The following is a 22,567-nucleotide window of genomic DNA, read 5'->3' on the forward strand; positions in this document are numbered from 1 at the left end:
CAATTGCACTATATTTTCAAAAAACTTGTCTGTTTTGATTAAATTCATAATTGTGCCTTTCTCTTCATTGTGCTACCAAATTCCTGCTCTCTCCCTTTGTCTCCCTCGCTCCCTCCCTCCCTCCCTCCCTCCCTCCCTCCCTCCCTCCCTCCCTCTCTCTCTCTCTCTCTCTCCCTCCCTCCCTCCCTCCCTCCCTCCCTCCCTCCCTCCCTCCCTCCCACCCATCCTCTCCCCCCATTCCCTTTCCTGGTAAATTCTACAATGCATCTCTCCAGTTGCTTAGCAATCCTTTGGTTTTGATTAATGTTCACATTAGAAATCCATGGCTCAGGCCATAATTGGCATCTGGTACTACAGACTAATTGTAATGTTTTTTTTCTGGTGCATTGGAAGTTTACTTTTGAATTCAAATTCAATTTGCCAAAAGTTTTTAGGCCTCTCTTACTCTTCTGTTTTGCTCTCCGTCCAATAATTGCCTTAACTGCCCTAAATGCAAAAGCTAATTGGCTAGTTTTGTCACTTAGTTGATGATTTTAATACTTTTTTGTGCATTGGTTGTGAATTATTTTAAAGTAATTGTAATGGAAATTTCAGATTTGCTCTGTTTAGTTCTTTCATGCTTGTTTGAGTTTATCTGCACCAGCAGTCATTATTAGTATGTTATTAGCAAAATTGAAGTGGTTGAGCTACATTCTGTTTTAAAATATGTTCTTTTGGTATTTTCCCAGTTTATCTAGTGTATCTGAAAATTTCATAGACTGGGTGAGAGTAAATTTACTTATCTTGAAAATCTGACTTCTTCACCATACTGATAAAGTTTAAAAAAAGTTGTAACGATGCCATGAATAGTTGTCAGTGTATTTAAATAAGTTGAATTTAAGCATTTCTTCTCAAAGGCTTCTGGTGTAGAGTACATCAAACTGGTATACTTGTTCATAATTAAATGTGCTATATTTGTTGCTACAGAAGTTGAAGATCTGCCACAGCCTGTGCAAGAACAACTGTTTGAAGAACTTCTTGACAGGGATGCTCAGCAGCAGCTGGAGTCTGAACCTGCAGCAATCAACTGGTCACTAGAAGTTACAGATCGCCTAGGCTCCCGCTTGTATGCTCTTTGGAACCGTTCTGCAGGAGACTGCCTACTTGATTCAGCAATGCAAGCCACATGGGGTGTTTTTGATCGTGACAACACATTGCGAAGGGCTTTAGCAGACAGCTTACATCAGGCTGGTCATATGTAAGTTGCAAGAGCTTTATAACAGTGCAAAATTGTGGATGGAATAAAACAATATAGAAATGATAGATGCTGCTCACCACATAGAGGAGGTGTTGAATGGCAGACAGGAAACTGAACACTACTTTCCAAATGCCCAAGTGACTCCAAATGTATGGTCACCATGACCAACAGTATCCTCAACCACGATTACTTCTCCTTTGAAGATATCGCCTACAATCAGATCCATGGTACAGAAATAGGAACCTGCATGGCACAATCCAATGCCAACCTATTCATGGGCCATCTAGAGGAATTCTTCCAAACCAGCCAGAATCCCAGAACCATCACCTGGTCCATATTAATTGTGATGTCTTAATAATTGAGTCTGTGGGTGAAGACAACCAATCTACATTCCTCCAGAACCTTAACACCTTGTCACCCATTCGCTTCCTCTGGTCCTTCTCAGCTCAACAAGCCACTTTCATGAATTCTGAGCTCCTCCTCAAGGATGGCTGCATCAGTACCTGTGTCAACATGAAACCTACCAACCACCAACAATGCCTCCACTTAGACAGCTGCCACCCATGATAATTGCATCTGTAGTAATGAGGAAACCCTCTCCAAATATACTGAGGGTCTTGTATGATCTTCACAGACCAAATTTACCCTCCTCATCTTCTCCAGAAACAGTGGCTTGTCTCACCAATTACCTACCATCCCCACATACCTGCTGCCTAGCCACAAAGGAACACCCCCTGTCATAACTCAGTATAACCTGAATAACATTATTTGCAATGGTTTCTACTACCTTTTATTGTGTCCTAAATGAGAAATGTGCCCTAAATGAGAAATAACCTTCCTGTTATCATTCCCATCCCTCCCACAGTGGTAGTCCACTGCCCATTCAAGCTATGGAGTTCCTTGTCCATCACTATTTCACTCTTGCTCCCAACCCCTTGTCTCATGGGTCTTATCACTGCAATGAATCTGGATGCGAGACCTGTTCTGTACATCCTCCCACTACCACCTACACCTGTCCTGCCACAGACATCTCCTTCTACATCAAATACAGTGCCCCCTTTGGAAGCAGCCATGTGTTCTGCCAACTTAGCTGCAACCACTGTGCCACATTTTACATGTCCATCACCACAAGCAAGCTATTGGTCGACATGAATGGCCACCACCAAACTGTGGGCCATCCACGTACTAAGCATACCGTCCAGCATCATGTGCTTGACTTTGACTGCATCATAACCTACGCCATATGGATTCTTACCACCAGTGCCAGCTTTTCTGAGTTGCACAGGCGGGAACACTGTTGCAACATATTCTTTGTGTGTGTGTGTGTGTGTGTGTGTGAGAGAGAGAGAGAGAGAGAGAGAGAGAGAGAGAGAGAGAGAGATATGAAGGACTGTAACTAGTAATATCCAGCAGTATTTTCTCAATGTGCATGTCGGCGCTTAATGCCTCCTGTATGTAATGAGTAGACTCTATCCTTTTCATATGACTACAAATGTCTGTAAGTTTCATTTTTTGTGCAGTTGTTGAGTTGGTAACTGATTTATGAAATAGGAGCTTAATAATTATTTGCAAGTATCATACACAAATCATTTAGTGCTACTGCACTCCCTAGTTCTACATTAACAGATGTAACAATGTTGTCGCTCTCATCGTGGATGTAGTTGTGATCAATTTGCAGACTATTTAGGTGCAGTATCAACACTTGTGTATCCTGTGCAACTCTTAATCTCTGCGTAACTATTTAAAACCTACAAACTATTTGAAACCTACATATATTTGAATCTGCTTATTGTCTTCAAGTGTTGGTCTGCATCTGTTGTTATTACTCTACACACACCCTTTGGTTACAACCTCAAGCATTCTTATCGAATACTATGTTTTGAAATGCCTCTGTTCATTTTCTGTTCATACTGTTTATCGTCATTGTTGCACTTGCATATAAAGCTATGTTTACACTGAGTTTGGACATGTTTTGTAACACTGTTTGCAATACTGTTTGCAGATATGGCCTCACTATCAATGTTTGTTGCAAACACGAGAACAGCTATCTGTGGCTGTGTCAGTACAGATCAAAGAAACATTTTTTCTAGCCTGCTACGATGTTTGTTTATGCTATGTCTTACTTTGTGGAGGAGAATGTAGTAATTAGATCTTGACTTAACAGATATTTGATTCTTATCACACACTATGAAGCATACAAGTGCCCGTGTAATGTGTGAAGAGCAAAATATAAAAATTCCAAGTTAAAACAGGGTACTGTGAAAATTGCTGCTGTGCTTAACACCAGTAGCAGTGATGTAGAAAAGATATGGAGATCTCTGCTTACACAGTACAGGCAGATTGCATCAGATATTCTTTGAGGTGGTACTGAATTTGTGTAAGAGGGGGAGGAATCAACAATTATCGTGGATATGGCAAGGGGATCGACAACTGGTGATTCTTCTGTCACATTTGGTAGTGCAGTGTGTGACATTGCTGTAGAAGTCATGATAGGTGTTGCCAGTGAAGATGATTTGATTTTGTATATTAATGTAATGTTACTATTTCAATATACAAAAACATATACTTCATTGTTAAGTACTTAATTGAATTGTTTTTCCATAATCCTTCAATCAGTACTCCAGAAACTGCAGGAACTATATAAGATACAGCTGGCTTTGAAATGTAGGATAAATGTGCAAGACTTTGAAAGGAATCTCTTATCATCAAAATCCAGAGGCTAGCAGCAAGTTTCTGCTTCACACAAATTGCTTTTCTGAAATTTGTGTGTTCCATTGAAGCAGATATTTCTATCCAATTCATTTGAATTTGAAAATAGGTCGATAGCTTTCTAGTGAAGTCATGAAAAGCAGCAGCTTCTACCATGTTCAGTTTGCACAGCACATCATTCCTGCTGTTTCCGCTAAAGTATGTTTTCATCCAGAACGACGAATAGCCCTTTGTCTTCATCTGCTTATATTGTCAAATATTAATTATGCGGGACAACCAGGAGATCCGAGAAATACCCAGGAATTTTTTCATTCAGGAGAAAACCGGGAAAAACACGGGAATTTTTTAGAATTCCGGGAATTTTTCGTTGTTTTAGTTTTCAGTTAAATTTTTGTAACTTTGACTGGTAAAAACCAATACTTTAACAAAGGATATTACTGTATCCCGCTACTGCAGAATTATACTGTAGCATTAAAACATGAATGAGAGAAAAAATAAATAAAAATAAAAAACTTAAATTTCATAAGAAATGCGCCATATATAACAACACGGTGCTCGTACAAGCGTCTGTGAACAGCAAAATGTGTCAAAGGCTTTTGGAAGACTATGCAATGCTTCATAACAACAAATTGCCTCCTATGAGTGTGACATCATAACTGTTTACATTAGACTCACTTAATCAGTAACAAGTGGGCTCATGCACACACGCAGTTGAGTCGCTTATGAGTAGTACCTTCTCCCACTTCTGGCTACAGAAATGTGGCTGTTGCCTGTGTAAGCAGTGGTAGCAGCAACAAGCCACATGGTACCCGGAAAAATTTTAGTGGCGTGCCCAAGCCACCAGATTCACGCGTGCGCAGCAGGCCCGGATCTAGTGGGGGGTGAGGGCAAACCGGGGCATCTGAACCGGGTGGCAATTTCGAGGGAAGGGGGCAAATTCATATTCTTGAGGAAACAAACCTTGTTTCGTAAAGCACCTAGCATCCAGCCCACATTGGTCTATCGCTTGTTCATATGATTTTGAAACTCTCCCCTGCTGGTTTTTGACCACATTCTAAGTTGATTTCTGAATGAATTATAAACTGATTTTTGAATGCGTGCATAATGTACGCGGTGTCTCTACCAGGGGAATCCTCATCACACCTAGAAATAACCTTTCCTACAGACAAAAGGGGATGGAGCTGTACGAGCTGAGTGGAATAAAGCCGAACCAGTGAATGCCAATTGCTGCTTGTTTATGTGGATGATTCGATTTCCAGATGTTCAGCGTCGTTAAAATTACTAGCGAAATTCATAGATTCAGATTACCATAGTGGAAATAAACGACTAATAGGAGTAACAGGGCCGGCCGCGGTGGCCGTGCGGTTCTAGCACTGCAGTCCGGAACCGCGGGGCTGCTACGGTCGCAGGTTCGAATCCTGCCTCGGGCATGGATGTGTGTGATGTCCTTAGGTTAGTTAGGTTTAAGTAGTTCTAAGTTCTAGGGGACTGATGACCTAAGATGTTAAGTCCCATGGTGCTCAGAGCCATTTGAACCATAGGAGTAACAGGTAGGAAAGATTATGTATTATCTTCTAGGTGTATCCAAGAAAGTGAAATTTAGACAGATAATTTTTGGTCAGATCGCTGCACTAGACAGGGCCAGTTGCGTAGTCCCCGGCTAGCAGCCACCTAAGTTCCATTCTGGGAGTAGCGCGGAAAACGCATTGTACGAACACGTAATAACACCTAACTGGAGAATAATCACTGGATAACTAAACCGATGATTGTAACAAGGTTAGTAAAGTTAACTGGAGAATGAGTTTTGATAGTGGTAGGAATAGTTACAGAATTAGTGATGCACAGACTGTTTGTTAGAACGAGGAAGGAGAAGAAACGGGGACATCACACAAATTATGGAAGACTATGACAATTCCAAAATTTCATTCTACTTTTCGGTCTCGTGCATGAGAAACTGGAGCGTATAAATGAAATGTGAAACTATTTCCTAACGTAAAGCTTTTTGTTTGTAGTAGGCCAAATTGTTATTCGTATTGGTACTTCGTGAATTATATTCTGTCGTATTATAAAAATGATCATCATTGCCAAAACAGTCTCGCTTATTTGGCGTGTTGCTGCAATATTAGAAAGGCCTATTTTGTTTTATCCAGCACACAGTGACAAGATAGATGTTATCAGGTCGAGAAACCACACCAGTCTTGGTACTATTTGTATTAACAGCTTTTCCAGTATTAGACAATGACATTTCTATTTTTCATGTAGCAAAACGTTTGATGAACTTTGATAAGGTAATAATTCTTTCGCAGAAAGGAAAGGATGCCATGTAAAGCTGTAGCAAGAGTAGAGAGAAAAGTCGCTAGGAGCTAAGGATTGAAGAAATATGTACTGTCTTGCCTGTCTCTTGTCTTTACTGGTTTTAGGTATCCTATATTTAATTTTGTCACACAGAAGAGCAAGTTATTAGCTAACAGGCAATAAAGAGTCCAGACTTTCTGAAGAGTTCTTGTTCTCCTGGTTACAAATAATCATATCCAGTATTAATTGTGAGGGTGTTTTTATTATTATTATTATTATTATTATTATTTTTACGTGGGGGGCAGGGCGTCAAACCGGCCGACTGGGAGCAGGAGAGGCACTACAGAACATCTTAATTTCCACTGTCCTGTAATAGTTTGATTGCATCCATTACAAAAAATGCACTTTTGAGTTCCGCAGAGCGAAATAAAGTGACGTGCGGTATAAGAACATTGTTTGCACTGCACTGCACACTTAAGACCAAATAACGTGTCTTACATTTCCTCCAAGATAAATATTTTATGTATCATACGCTTCAGAAAGATGTACGCTACAAAATTAACTTATTTTTGAAAAGTCCTTCCCCCTCCCCCCCTCTCGTTCTGATGCGCTGAGCAGTCTGAGTTTGGGGGGGGGAGGGTTGGGGAATCTCCATGTGACCCGTGTTTACATTTAGTGATTTTTGTGTTTCCTCTTCGTTTACTGCTCTCGCATCAAATGAATACAAGACGGATTTCTGCGGCCGGGAGCTATCAAGTGAATTAAAATACATTCACATAATTACGGAAGGCTAAAACATGTTACTAGTTTCAGATTTTATTTTATTTCCACCTTTCTGACAGTCAAGTATCAATTGCCTTGCAGAACAATAAAGTTATTTTTGTCGGTTTGCTAAAGAAATTTGGCTTTTATTAAGATTTCCTGGTGAGGCAGTCAATTTATTTGAAACGAAGTGTTTAATTCCACACTATTGCCTAGTTTAAACTGTTCGCTGTGTTTTAAGTGCACTTTTCCTTTTCTAGCACATATGGCATTATGCCATAATAAAGAACCAAACAGTACTGGTACTCTAAGAAAATTTACGTCCTAAAAAACACATTGAAAGCTTCATATCAGGTCAAGGCCTACGCCATTGGGAATCTGGATGTACGAATGTGCACTTTAAGGCGAACTATGCATTTTAGTATGGTTCACAAAATTTCGACGCTCTTGGAGTATCCTCTTTTATGACACAGTGTAAGATCTTTTAATGTTTTACACATACGAACATGCGGGCTTCCTACGTCACCATAGCTGCGCAAGCACGGTAACGCCTCTTATCTGACGCTATCTGGCGAACTGCTGAAATGAATCTGTTTCTAACAGGTCCCGGGAAAATATTGCGAGTTGTTGTGCGAAAATCGTTATATTCAAAGTAAATTTCTTTTTACGTAAGATGAACCATGTGCAAGAGTGTACGATGAATTTCTTAAATCACAAGAGTGTTTGCTCTCTTTTAAAAATCAACTTTTTGATGACAAGCCATTTAGAAGAACTTCGAGCCCAGAAGATCAGAGATTTATGTCGGTATCAAAAATTGTACTGGCATATTTGTGTGATGTATCTTAAAGTGTAACATGTGCTAAACAGATCAACATTATATGTGAAAGCTTAGCTTCTCTTGTAGCTTATTAATCTTCAAGACAAATATTATATGCGAAAGCTTTGCTTTTCTTGTAACAACACTATGTATATTAATTTAAACCATTAACTTTTCCTGTTGTCAGAATTCGAATTTATACATGTTGTTGCACATCAAAGATCTTTCCAAAGCGTGAGTTCCGAGGGAAAGTATACAGTCACTTAACACGGAAAAAGTGTATTTTCACCCAGGAGAAAATATATTTTTAACTGGGAGATCCGGGGAAAATCCGGAAATTTTTTTTCCTTGTCAGCGTACACACAAGTGGTTCGTGGTGTGGGTTCCTGTAGTCATGTCCTAGTTCATGAACCACGGGCAACGTATGAGTGGTCCCGATAGTCGGAATCCCAGTTGTTTTGGAATAAGGCAGGGCATCTCAGACATATTCTGAGTCGTGATCACCTTTGTGCTCATACGGCAAAGACTACCAAATCCACTGGTTAGTCCCTCAACCGTTAGGGGTAATACCCAATGGGACTCAGGGCAAGTAAGGCTAGCAACCTGCTTCCCTGGTGCTTTAAATATGATGCTGGCAACAATCAGAGCAAAATGCCTCGGACTTTTGGAGGTGAAGGAGTCCCACCTCTGACAAATCAGGGACTCCTAAGATACGACTTGGCAAACAAATGGTAATGAGATGGGGAGCTATTAATATCAATGGGGGCTACTCTGGGAAGAAGGTAGAGCTGGCAGAGGTTGCAAGTAAGATGGGGCTGGATGTTTTAGCTGTTAGTGACATTCGGGTAAGGGGTGAGAAAGAAGAGGAAGTGGGAGAATACAAGGTCTACCTGTCAGGAGTCAAAGCAGGAATAGCACAATGGGGTGTAGGGCTTTACATCAGGAAAGAAATGGAACCCAGCGTAGTTGCAATAAGGTTGTAAACGAACGACTGATGTGGATAGATTTGACAGTGTCTAGCAAGAAAATTAGGATTGTGTCAGTATATTCACATTGTGAAGGGACAGATCAAGATAAGATGGATAGTTTTTATGAGGCACTCAGTGATGTAGTTGTTAGAGTAAAGGACAAGGACAGTGTTCTGCTCATGGGTGATTTTAATGCCAGGATTGGAAATCGAACAGAAGGGTATGAAAAGGTTATGGGTAAATTTGGAGAGGATATGGAGGCCATCAGGAACGGGAAACAACTCTTGGATTTCTGTGCCAGTATGGACTTAGTAATCACAAACTCCTTTTTTAAACATAAGAACATTCACCGGTATACTTAGGAAGGCAGGGGAACCAGATCTGTCATTGACTATATAACAACAGATCAGGAATTCAGGAAGGCTGTGAGGGACACATGTGTATTCAGGGGGTTCATTGATGGCACTGACCATTATTTAATCTGCAGTGAAATTGGTATTGTGAGGCCGAAAGTGCAGGAGGTCAGGTCCATATGTAGGAGGATAAGAGTGGAGAAACTTCAGGATAAGGAAATCAGGCACAAGCACATAACAGCGATCTCAGAAAGGTACCTGTTAGTTGAATGTAGTCAATTACAGTCATTGGAAAAGGAATGGACATGGTACAGGGACACAGTACTAGAAGTGGCTAAAGAATGTCTTGGAACAGTAGTGTGTAAAAGTAGGATGAAGCAAACAGCTTGGTGGAATGACACAGTCTGGCAGCCTGTAAAACGAAAAAGGTGTATCAAAAATGGTTACATACTAGAACTCAGATAGACAGAGAAAGTTATGTTGAAGAAAGAAACAAAACCAAACAGATAATTGCAGCATCCAAGAAGAAATCTTGGGAAGACTTTGGAAACAGGTTGGAGACTATGGGTTAAGCTGCTGGAAAACCATTCTGGAGTGTAATTAGCAGTCTTCGAAAGGGAGGTAAGAAGGAAATGACAAGTATTTTGGACAGGTCAGGAAAACTGCTGGTGAATCCTGTGGATGCCTTGGGCAGATGGAGGGAATATTTTGAAGAGTTGCTCAATGTAGGTGAAAATACGATCAGTAATGTTTCAGATTTCGAGGTAGAATGGGATAGGAATGATGATGGAAATAGGATCACATTTGAGGAAGTGGAGAAAATGGTCAATAGATTGCAGTGCAATAAAGCAGCTGGGGTGGATGAAATCAAGTCGGAACTCATCAAATACAGTGGAATGTCAGGTCTTAAATGGCTACACAGGATAATTGAAATGGCCTGGGAGTCGGGACAGGTTCCACCAGACTGGACAAAAGCAGTAATCACACCAATCTTTAAACATGGAAACAGAAAAGATTGTAGCAACTACAGAGGTATCTCTTTAATCAGCGTTGTGGGTAAAATCTTCTCAGGTATTGTTGAAAGGAAAGTGTGAGTATTAGTTGAGGACCAACTGGATGAAAATCAGTGTGGGTTTAGGCCTCTTAAAGGTTGTCAGGACCAGACTTTAGCTTACGGCAAATAATGGAGAAGTGTTAAGAGTGGAACAGGGAATTGTATCTATGCTTTATAGATCTAGAAAAGGCATATGACTGGGTTCCTAGGAGGAAGTTATTGTCTGTTCTACGAGATTATGGAATAGGAGGCAAACTTTTGCAAGCAATTAAAGGTCTTTACATGGATAGTCAGGCAGCAGTTAGAGTTGACGGTAAATTGAGTTCATGGTTCAGAGTAGTTTCAGGGATAAGACAAGGCTGCAACCTGTCTCCACTGTTGTTCATATTATTTATGGATCATATGTTGAAAACAATAGACTGGCTGGGTGAGATTAAGATATGTGAACACAAAATAAGCAGTCTTGCATATGCGGATGACTTAGTTGTGATGGCAGATTCAATTGAAAGTTTGCAAAGTAATATTTCAGAGCTAGATCAGAAATGTAAGGACTATGGTATGAAGATTAGCATCTCCAAAACGAAAGTAATGTCAGTGGGAAAGAAATATAAACGGATTGAGTGCCAAATAGGAGGAACAAAGTTAGAACAGGTGGATGTTTCAAGTACTTAGGATGCATATTCTCACAGGATGGCAACATAATGAAAGAACTGGAAGCGAGGTGTAGAAAAGCTAATGCAGTGAGCGCTCAGCTACGATCTACTCTCTTCTGCAAGAAGGAAGTCAGTACCAAGACTAAGTTATCTGTGCACCGTTCAATCTTTCGACCAACTTTGTTGTATGGGAGCGAAAGCTGGGTGGGTTCAGGTTACCTTATTAACAAGGTTGAGGTTATGGATATGAAAGTAGCTAGGATGATTGCAGGTACTAGTAGATGGGAACAATGGCAGGAGGGTGTCCACAATGAGGAAATCAAAGAAAAACTGGGAATGAACTCTATAGATGTAGCAGTCAGGGCGAACAGGCCTAGATGGTGGGGTCATGTTACACGCATGGGAGAAGCAAGGTTACCCAAGAGACTCATGGGTTCAGCAGTAGAGGGTAGGAGGAGTCGGGGCAGACCAAGGAGAAGGTACCTGGATTCGGTTAAGAATGATTTTGAAGTAATAGGTTTAACATCAGAAGAGGCACCAATGTTAGCACTGAATAGGGGATTGTGGAGGAATTTTATAATGGGGCTATGCTCCAGACTGAACGCTGAAAGGCATAATCAGTCTTAAACGATGATGATGATGATGATGATGATGATGATGATGATGATGATGATGATGTTCGTGTACACACCCTGGATGCAGCATCGCATGCCATCAGTATTCATCCTCGTTGTTGGACATAGTGCAGTATATTATGTGAATGCACAGAATGAAATTTTGGCTGCCAGCTCCAGACAGTGCAAATACACATATACAAATACATTCACTAGTGTGAATGAGGATGTGAATAGTGAACACATTCGCAAATATATTGTGAACAAACACTTGTTTTTAAACTCAGTGTAAGCACAGCTTAAGGTTACGGTCCAAGCAAATATTCTCAGAGAACACTTTCTGACACTTAAATTTATACAGTCAAACCTCGATCTATCAAATCTCTTGGGAAGATAAAATTCATTTGATATATCGAGGGTTCAGTATAACGAGGTTTCCGAGGAAAGGAAAAAAACTAGTTTACAACCTAAAATTTTTTTTTATTACTGTATTGTGATTTTTTTCACATTTGTGAGTCATATAGGTGACTGTTTAGTTTTGGTAATATAAAAAAGAACTCAAGATAGATTGTTATGCATATTGTTTTGTTTCTTCTGAAATAGACTACAGATTATAAGTTTAAAATAAAATACTGTCATTGCAAAAGAATTAAATTCAGTAGAAGAATATGCAGTATCTACATAAAAATTTCCAGAAATCATTGGCTTTAAAAGTAATTCATAATTATTGCTTGGTTTAAATTTTTGATCACCTATGAAACAGTTTCACTGTCTGTGATTATGATGGCTGAGAGAACACATTATCCTCTACCTCCTCACACTTCTCCACACACACTGTGATCATGTCGAGAGCCGCTTTGGTCTTCCTGGCTATCACTGGCAGTGCTTTTTCGATCTCCCCCTCCCCCTCTTCCCTTTCCTCTGCATCAGTATTGCTGCCTTCTTATTTGTTCACTGTCTTCGCAGAGTCAACAATCTCAGCTTCTGCTAGTGATCCTGCCACTGTGATATCGTTGCCCACATCCTACAATCTTGAAGGTGAATATGAGCAGTGTTCATGTAAGGTGAATATGAGCAGTGTTCATGTGAGTCACCACTTTTCATCCATTCAGACTCGAGGATTCTGATGGGGTCTCTCCTGTAAGAACTGTGTAAAATAAAAACTTTGTTAAAAATTCACATAAACCAGTGTCAGAATCAAAATAAGATTTTACATGCTTAAGTATTAAACCCACCAGCCACTCACTTTCATCTGTCCTCGAAAATCATCATGTTTGGAAACAACTGATGATCATTTGGGCCTTCGTGTTTGTCTGCATTTTATTCAACATTCTCACAACATCCAAAATGTTGATAGTTATGGGGCTGCCTCGTCAGTATTGTGGGCTGTTGTTTGGACCACTTCATACCTGTAGTTTTCTTTGACATTGTTGGTTACTCCTTGATCCAAGGGCTGCAATATTGACATAGCGTTAGGTGGTATAATTGTACTATCACAATTTTATTGGAGTTAGCATTGTGCACCCTGCAGTTGTCCATAAATGACACAACTTTTCGATTTTCACGAGTCATTTTCCTATCAAAATTATGTAACCAGTTGGAAAACACTTCTGAAGTCATCCATGCTATCTTGTTCACAGTTTACTCCACAGGGAACAGCTTACACCTGGAAAAGCATCATGCTTGCTTAGATTTTTCCAGTCGTAAATGGCTTGAGTTTTTCTATGTCGGTCATATTTGCTGCTAACAGAATGGCAACACAACCGTTGCTCAGCTCCTTTGACATTTTTCTCCTCAGAAAGTCAATGTTTTGTCTGGAAAACATCTGTAAAAATGCCAAAGTTGATTTACATTAAAAACATCATCCAATTGGTAATCTTGAAGAACCCTCCGCGACTTTAACCTCCACTCATCACAGATTTTGTTATGTACACTGGCACTTTCCCACTAACTTTTCAGAAAACAATAACTTGTCTTTTCCTGAAATTCTCTAACGACCCATTAGTTGCATGAAATGTACCATATCCCAATACTGCTGCAAAATAATGTGCCTTTTCTTTCAGAATAGGTCCACCAATTTTCACATTATTGTTCCTCCGTTGTCAGAACCACTGCACTACACACACTTCTAAATGTGGATACTCAGCCTTCCATTATAGGTTCCGATCTGCCTCTTCATCTGTGGGAATCACATGGTCTTCATTCTTGATTATTATCGACAGTGTGCTAGCGGAGATCCCAAAATCTTTTTCTTCACTCCTGCTTTCACTTCGTCAGAGAGGGCCCCCACTAGGAAAGAGCTCACCATCAGAGACACCAGTAATCATGGAGGATACTTTCGCAGTGGTTTCTTCTACTTCTACAACTTGTGCCTACAAGAGAAAGCTAGACAAGTCTCGACCACGGACAATTCTTCCATCAGTGCCAAAGTTCCTAGCTGTTTCTCGGTCTAAGGAAGGTCAAGACTTCTCCACAGTCAACCCTTTCTTTATTCAAAAAGGTGTCGATACAATTACTGGTCCTGTAAAGTCTTGTTCCCAGTTACGAAATGCCACCTTGTTGTTAGAAACAGACAGTGCCCTCAAGGCACATAAATTGCTTCAAACTACACTGCTACGCACCTTCCCTGTCCAGGTGGTAGCGCACCGTACTTTAAATTCATCCCACAGGGTGGTTTATACAAGATCACTCGCCGGATTATCCAATGAGGACATTCAAAATTACATGCCTGATCAAGGTGTAACGGCCATATGTCGAGTCATGAAAGGGGTTGAAAAGGAATTGGTACCGACCCACACTCTCTTCTTGACGTTTGACAGAGTTCAGTTTCCATCGAACATATAAGTGGGATATGACATAATTTCAGTTCGCCCTTACATCTCCAACCCTATGCATTGCTATTGGTGTCAGCAGTTTGATCATACCAGCCAGTTATGTTCCAATATGGCCAAATGCTTTACATGTGACAGGGATGTCCATGAGGGTGACTATCCACCTCCATCAACTCACTTCATCAATGGTATGGGTGACCACACTGCTACCTTTAGAAATTGCCCTATTTCTAAAGATGAACAAATTATTCAGAAAATCCCATTGAAGGTAAAGGTGTCTACCTTTGCTGCTTATAAGTTATTTGCCAGTAGAGAGCCCAGTGTGCTCCCAGCGGGTAAATATAGCACTGTCCTCACCTTTTCTTGACCTACTAAGGAGGTAACCACACAAACTTGTGATCTCACCTTTAGTGCAAAGTGGTCGTCAGATCGGCCGGCCCAAAGACCACCTGTTCAACTTCCCCTCTATCACCCGCTCACTCTAAGGCTCAATCTTCATCGGCGGTTGTTGAGTTGACGGCAACCGTGGTGAGATTTTTCCCTTTCTGTCTACCCTGTGTCAGTTATCCATTGGAATTCCCACAGAATTTGCTCCAATTGGGATGGTTTGTCGATCCTCTTATGATCCTACTGCCCGGTCACCTTCCCTCTTCAGGAAACAAAGCTATGTGCCCATGATCGCTTTGTCTTCCCTCATTTCCGTTCAGTCCAGTTTGATTTCCTCTCTGTTGATGGTGCTCCGGCACACGGGGGACTTACGACTCTTCTCCATGATACTATTCATTATTACCCAATCCCCTTAAACAGTTTCTTCAAAGCTGTTGCTGTACATCTTTCCCTTTCTGGATACACCTTCTCTCTTTGTACCATATACATTCCATCATTCACACCAAAGGCAACAGCCAATCGCCTTTTGCTCCCACCCCCATATTTGCTGGCTGAGGACTTCAACGCCCACCACCCACTTTGGGGATCTCTGCATCCTTGTCAGAGAGGCCCCCTATTGATTGACCTCTTCCACCAAGTGGATCTTGTTTGCCTCAACTCTCTGATGTTATTCAATCTGTATATTGAGCAAGCAGTAAAGGAAACAAAAGAAAAATTTGGAGTAGGTATTAAAATCCATGGAGAAGAAATAAAAACTTTGAGGTTCGCCGATGACATTGTAATTGTGTCAGAGACAGCAAAGGACTTGGAAGATCAGTTGAATGGAATGGACAGTGTCTTGAAAGGAGGATATAAGATAAACATCAACAAAAGCAAAACGAGGATAATGGAATGTAGTCAAATTAAGTCGGGTGATGCTGAGGGAATTAGATTAGGAAATGAGACACTTAAAGTAGTAAAGGAATTTTGCTATTTGGGGAGCAAAATAACTGATGATGGTCGAAGTAGAGAGGATATAAAATGTAGACTGGCAATGGCAAGGAAAGTGTTTCTGAAAAAGAGAAAGCGTTTTTGAAGAAGAGAAATTTGTTAACATCAAGTATAGATGTCAGTGTCAGGAAGTCGTTTTTGAAAGTATATGTATGGAGTGTAGCCATGTATGGAAGTGAAACATGGACGATGAATAGTTTGGACAAGAAGAGAATAGAAGCTTTCGAAATGTGGTGCTACAGAAGAATGCTGAAGATTAGAAGATTAGATGGGTAGATCACATAACTAATGAGGAGCTATTGAATAGAATGGAGGAGGAGTTTGTGGCATAACTTGACAAGAAGAAGGGACCGGTTGGTAGGAGATGTTCTGAGGCATCAAGGGATCACAAATTTAGCATTGGAGGGCAGCGTGGAGGGTAAAAATCGTAGAGGGAGACCAAGAGATGAACACGCTAAGCAGATTCAGAAGGATGTAAGTTGCAGGAAGTACTGGGAGATGATGAAGCTTACACAGGATAGAGTAGCATGGAGAGCTGCATTAACATGGAGAGCTGCATCAAACCAGTCTCTAGACTGAAGACCACAACAACAACAACACACCAAAGGGCCCCAGCCTTTGCAGCACTTTTTCTTCCATGCTGTATGTCTGTCCTCTTGCTATTCTTTTTCCCTTCCCTTGGGGTAAATATCTGTGGTATTATTGGGAACGTTCTGCATTCTGTCGCTGACCTGCAAACAGTCTCAACTTTCTTTTTGGTTCCCTTTTCCTTTCTTTGTTTCCCTTCCCGTCTCGTTCCTCCGCTTCGGCATTTGAAGGTCCTCTTTTGTCTTCTTCCTCCCTGTGCACTCATGAATGCTAGCCCACATGTCTGATGCAATACAGGTGATGGGTAACACGTAATTCCAAGGCCTGGGTCGACAGGTAGGGTTTGCACCTACCCCCTGGTACAGGCCAGGCTCAGGGAGCCTGAGCTGTAACCTTCCCAAATTGCCAGTTGGCCCCTCCTTCAGGTGTTCGTGAGCTGTGACCTAAGTGTGAACAATCACCTAAGGCTCGTGCGCTCCCTTGTGAACAAGGCCCCCAATTGGAAGGAGCACGGCATTGGAGACGCTGGCAATCGTGGGGGATTTCCTCGTGATGAATCAATCGTCCTCTCCATCAGTGTCGACGAAACATAAACGTAAAGGCTACTGATTCTAAGACCTTTCCCACTGCAGCATGGTTCCTTGTGGAATCATGTACTGAAGACGGTCAGTCCTTCGCCATGGTCAATCTGTTTATTACGGAATGGCACTTTGCTTTTAGAGACGGCTTCTGATTCTCAAGCACAACTACCACTTGCTGCCTCACTTCTCCACGGTTACCCTGTTTGTGTCGAGGCACATAGAACTTTGAATTCTTCCCGTGGTTTAATTTACACCAGGCTGCTCGACGGTCTAATCGAGGCTGAAATACAATCTTACCTCTCTGATCAGGGTGTCATTGCCGTCCATCGTGTAATGGAAAAGGTCGATTCCTCCTTGGTGCCCGCCCACACTGTTTTCCTCACCTTTAATAGGGTCGTGATGAGGCTATGGAATTATCACAGTCCGGCTGTACATTCCAAATCTGATGTGCTGTTACCAGTGTCATCATTTCAGCCATACTCGAACTTGTTGTTGACACCCAGCCAAATGCGTAACCTATGGCAGAGATGCACCTATTTGCTGTATCAACTGCAATGGCGGCTTTGCCGTCTCCTCCCGGGATTATCCCTTGTATCTAGATGAGCGAGTTGTTAAAGAGGTTCGGGTAAAGGAAAAAGTGCCTTACCCAGTAGCTCACAAGTTACTGACTAGTCACAAACTGTGTGTTCTCCTGTTTGGCACCTATAGTTCAGTTCTTGTTACCCCTCACTCCATGAAGGACATGGCCATGCATACATGCGACCTCAAATTTGGCTCTGATGTTGTGAAGTTGCCCAGTGTCAAGGTAGCATCACTGTACCGCCGTCCTGCTGTGCAACAGACCATCAATTTCTCGCCTAAGGGGCGGAACTACCCCATACACAACTGGCAGGCAGGAAAGGCCAGAAGGAGTACTCCCGAGAAGACTTCCTCCGTCCCTCCAGCCAAACAACACGCAAGTCTTCCTCTAACCAGAAGACTTCGAAGATGTCCGCTAAAGACAAATGGTCTTCTCCTTCACCAACTCGAAAATTCTGCTCGACGGTGTCGCCATGTGGTCACTTAGCCCGGCTGGCCTCTATCTCGCCAGTGTGCACCACCAACTGTTTTTCAGTGTTGGACTCCGCAGACCGACCGCACAAGCGTGCCGATGCTTCTGTGGACCCCGTGGAGCAGGACCCTCCTGCTTCTGTGCCCTGTAATAGCAACTCTCCACCAGCTGTCCCTCGGCAGCCACCGAGTTGGCACCTCTTTGTCTCTCCCTCCTCATAACTGTCCTCCAATGGAATGTTCGCAGTCTTCAGTCCCACAAAGAGGGTTTACAGCTGCTTCTAGCATCGTAGCATCCCCTTGTACTCTCCCTTCAGGAAACAAAATTGTGTCCTCGAGACTGCTTTGAGCTTTCACATTACTTACCGATTCATTTTGACCTTCCCCCTGAGGTTGGTGTCCCATCTCATGGGGGCTCCATGTTGCTCATACGGGATGACCTTCATAGTCAACCCATCTCCCTGATTACCCGTCTTCAAGCTGTTGCCATTCACCTTTTCCTTCCCCACCTGGCTTTCTCCCTCTGTACCATTTATGTACCACCATCCTTCAGTGTCACCAGGGCAGACTTCCTTCAGCTTATTGGGCAGCTACCTCCTCCGTTTTTGCTACTCGGTTGCTTTAATGTGCATCATCCCCTTTGGGGTTCTCCCAGGACCTGCCAGAGAGGCGCCCACTGGGCTGACCTTAACCAACTCAACCTCTTCTGCCTTAACACTGGAGCACCCACTTTTCTTTCTGACTCCTCGCACACCTATTCCCAATGGGATCTATCCTTTTGCACTGTCCAGCTTGCCCATCGTCGTGAGTGGTCTGTTCTTTCTGACGCCTACTCGAGCGACCATTTTCCATGTGCTCTCCGTCTGCTGACTCCTACTCCATCTACGTGCATGCCAAAATGGCAGCTTACTAAGCCTGACTGGCAGATTTACTCCTCACTGGCAACCTTCGCAGAACAAGATTTTCTCTGTTGTGATGACCAGGTGGACTCTCACCAACGTTATCCTTATTGGACTGAGGCATGCCGCGATGCAATTTGCACGTGGAGACGTGCTCTCTGCATTTTTAACCGCCACCCTTCTCCGGAAAACTGCATTCGTTATAAACAGGTGCGTGCAAAGTGTTGTCGACTTCTTTGGAATAGCAAAAGAGCAAGTGGATTTCATTCACTAGTTCTTTTAACAGTTGCACACCTTCCTCTGTCATGTGGGTCAACCTCCGACGGCTCTGTGAAACCAAGATCCAACCCCCATTTCTGGCCTAATGTCATCGTGGATCCTATTGCTGTCTCCAGCACCTTGGGCCGCCATTTTTGTGGCAGTTTCGAGCTCTTCCCACTATCACCCTGCCTTCGTCCATCGGAAACGAGTGGAGGAGGCTTGGGCCATACCCATCTCTTCTCCAAATCATGAGTGTTACAATACTGCCTTCACTATGAGGGAGCTAGATGATGCTCTCAGTTCATCCCGGTCTTCTGCCCCAGGGCGAGACGCTATCCACATTCAGATGTTGCAGTACCTCTCTCTTGTGGGCATGTGCTTTCTGTTTAATGCATTGAACTGTTTCTGGGCTGAGGATACATTTCCTGGATGCTGGTGTGAAGCCACTGCCATGCCCATACCTAACCCCAGTAAGGACAAAAACCTCTTTCTAGCTACCGCCTCGTCTCTCTTCCAGCTATGTTTGCAAGGTGATGGAACGTATGATTCATGCCTGGCTGATGTGGTGGCTCGAGTCTTGCCATTTACTCATGAATGCACAGTGTGTATTTCGAGCACGGTGTTCTGCAGTTGACCATCTTGTTACTTTGTCCAACCATGTCATGTTTGCTGCGGAAATCCCAGATTGTGGCCGTGTTTTTCGATTTTGGAGAAGGCCTATGACACCTGGTGGAGAATTGACATTCTCCATACTCTTTACACATGGAGCTTCCGTGGGCACCTGTCCTGTTTTCTTCAGGCCATTTTACAAGACCGAGTTTTCAAGTTACGTGTAGGTTCTTGCCTTGTTGGACACCTTTATTCAGTTAAATGGTTTACCTCAGGGTTCCATCCTGAGCGTCATCCTTTTTGCTATCGCCACTAACCCTTTAATTGCCTGACTCCCGCCAGCATCTCCAGCTCCCTTTTTGCTATGATTTTGCCATCTATTGCAGTTCTCCCCGGACCTGTCTCACTGAGCGGCATCTTCAGTGCTGTCTTGACTGTCTTCACTCCTGGTGCATCTCCAGTGGCTTTCACTTTTCCACTGACAAAACCGCCTGTATGACTTTCTGGCGGAGCGCAAATGGTTTCTCCCACCATCTCTACATCTTGGGCCTGTTGCCCTTTCGTTCATTGACACTACGAAATTTCTGGGGCTCATGCTCGATATGAAACTCTCTTGGTCCTCCCATGTCTGTTACCTGGCAGCCCACTGTACACAGTCTCTGTGTGCTACGTTTCCTCAATGGTACTTCTTGGGGTGCCGATCGAACCACCCTCCTCTGTTTGTAACAGTTCCTTGTCAGGTCGAAACTCTACTATGTGTGCTTTGTTTATGCATCTGCACGCCCATCCCTTTTACGCCGTCTCAACACTATCCATCATCATGGTATCTGTTTGGCCATGGGCACCTTTTACACAAATCGGGTTGAGAGTCTGTATGCTGAAGCTGCTGAACTACCACTGTCCTACCACCGTGACTTTCTCCTCAGCAGGTATGCGTGCCATTGGTCTGTGATGCATGGCCATCCTTCCTGTGCCTCCTTCCTTAATGATTACTTAGATCGTCAGTATAGGGCTTGTCCCTCTTCTCTGTTACCTCGTGGAGTCAACTTTCGCCACTTGCTATGGCGGCTTAACTTCACGCTACCTGCAACTTTCCCCATGGGTGTGAACTCTTCACCACCTTGGCTTTGTGAAGCGGCCCACGTTAACCTTGGCCTTCATTTGCTTCCGAAGGACACTACTTCAGCCTCGGCCTACAACCTTCAGTTTCTCGACCTTTGCATGGAACTTAGCAATAGTACCTTTGTATACACTGATGGCTCTCGGACTGACCGTGGGGTCGGGTGTGCGTTCGGCATTGACACCTGTGTTTTTCAATACTGGCTTCCAGCACTCTCCTCAGTATTTACAGCTGAGCTTATCGCCTCGTATCAAGCCACGGGGTTCATCTGTTGACACAGCCTTCCCAATTGTGTCCTCTGCTCAGACTCACTCAGCGCCCTCCAAAGTCTCTGTGTGCTGTACACTGCTCATCCATTAGTGCAGCGGGTCCAAGATAACTGTCACTTGCACACTCTTGGTGGAGCCAATGTCCTGTTTCTGTGGGTCCCTAGTCATGTCGGTCTGCCAGGAAACAAGGCAGCTGATGCTGCTGCCAAGGCTGCAGTCTTCGTACCTCAGCCCGCGAGTACCTATATTACCGCATCTCCAATGGTCCTCCCTTCACGGGAATAAGCTTCAGCTTATTAAGCCTCTCCCAGCACCTTGGATGACCTCCTCTCGGCCCTCCTGACGGGAGGAGATTATTTTAACTGCTGCGTATTGGGCACTGCTTTTTTAGCCATCGACATTTGCTCGGTGGCACTGCCCCAGCACTTTGTATGCATTGTGCCCAGATTTTAACTGTCCTCACTTCCTGCTGGAATGCCCTTTTTTTACCAATTTACGTTCCAGCTTGGGTTTGCCATCTGTTTTATCAACAGTTTTAGTGAATGACACGCGGGCTGTCGATCGTGTTTTACTTTTTCTCCACTGAAGCAATATGGCGCAGGCCATTTAATTTTTAATTTTGGACCTCCATTTTTGTACTTTTTTTTAAGCCCTTTCTCCACATGCCTTTTTAACTGTCTCCTATTCTGTCCCTTGGGATTGACATATAGTCATTTCCCTCGTCTCTGTGTTTGTGTTCTATAGTTTTGTTTTAGGCGCTTATGGCCCCAGTTGTTTTTTGCACCCTAAAACAAAACAGGAGCATTTTATGTGAACGTGTTGCTATTTTTTGGCATACACATTGGTCTGAACTTCCCGATAATAAATTACGGGGCATGAAACCTTTTCCCTGTGCTTGGACCTCTACCTCCCGGCCTCATCGTCGAGTGGAGGTAATTTTAAATAGACTCCGGATTGGGCAGTGTCTTTTTAGCCATTGACATCTTTTAAGGGGCGATCCTCCCTCGCTTTGTCCCTGCTGCTCTCAACCCTGGCCTGTGAGCACCTTTTACTTCAGTGCCCCTATTTTAATCAGCTATGTGCCCATTTACAGATGTCGCCTGACATATCCTCCCTTTTAGCAGATGACACATGCTCAACCCATGATGTCCTTGGGTTTATCAGTGTCAGTGAGATGACATCGGTCATTTGAAGTTCTTTTCGGGGAAAACAGCCCCCCTTCAACAGCAGTTTTCTAAGATTTCCCTCCGTTTTTAGTTTCTCTCTTTCTTGAGTTTTGCTCCCATTGCTACTGATTTAAATTTCGGTGTTTTACCCTTTATAAAGCCACAAAATGGGCGCTTATGACCGTAGCAGCTATGCGCCCTAAAACCAAAACCAAAAATTAAAAATTGCAAACAAACAGCCAAATATTTATTTCATCCTTTGTTCTCTTATCGAGCAGAAAAGTTAAATAACACTGAATATTGCAGAAATACTGTATTACAACCATAACAAAGTTCCAGAATGTGATAACAACG

At 42.9% G+C, this 22,567-nt stretch overlaps 1 protein-coding gene across 2 annotated transcripts in view; it reads left to right on the forward strand.

Moving 5' to 3' along the window:
- The window catches only part of LOC124787809 (ubiquitin thioesterase trabid), a 114,330-nt gene that overhangs the window by 45,533 nt on the left and 46,230 nt on the right, over positions 1 to 22,567 (forward strand). For both annotated transcript variants that reach the window (XM_047254735.1, XM_047254736.1), the window contains exon 5: positions 967 to 1,237. In XM_047254735.1, the coding sequence (XP_047110691.1) occupies positions 967 to 1,237 (271 nt within the window). The remainder of the gene's footprint in view (positions 1 to 966; positions 1,238 to 22,567) is intronic.

This window comes from Schistocerca piceifrons, chromosome 3 (assembly GCF_021461385.2).
Source record: "Schistocerca piceifrons isolate TAMUIC-IGC-003096 chromosome 3, iqSchPice1.1, whole genome shotgun sequence".
Lineage (NCBI taxonomy): Eukaryota > Metazoa > Arthropoda > Insecta > Orthoptera > Acrididae > Schistocerca > Schistocerca piceifrons.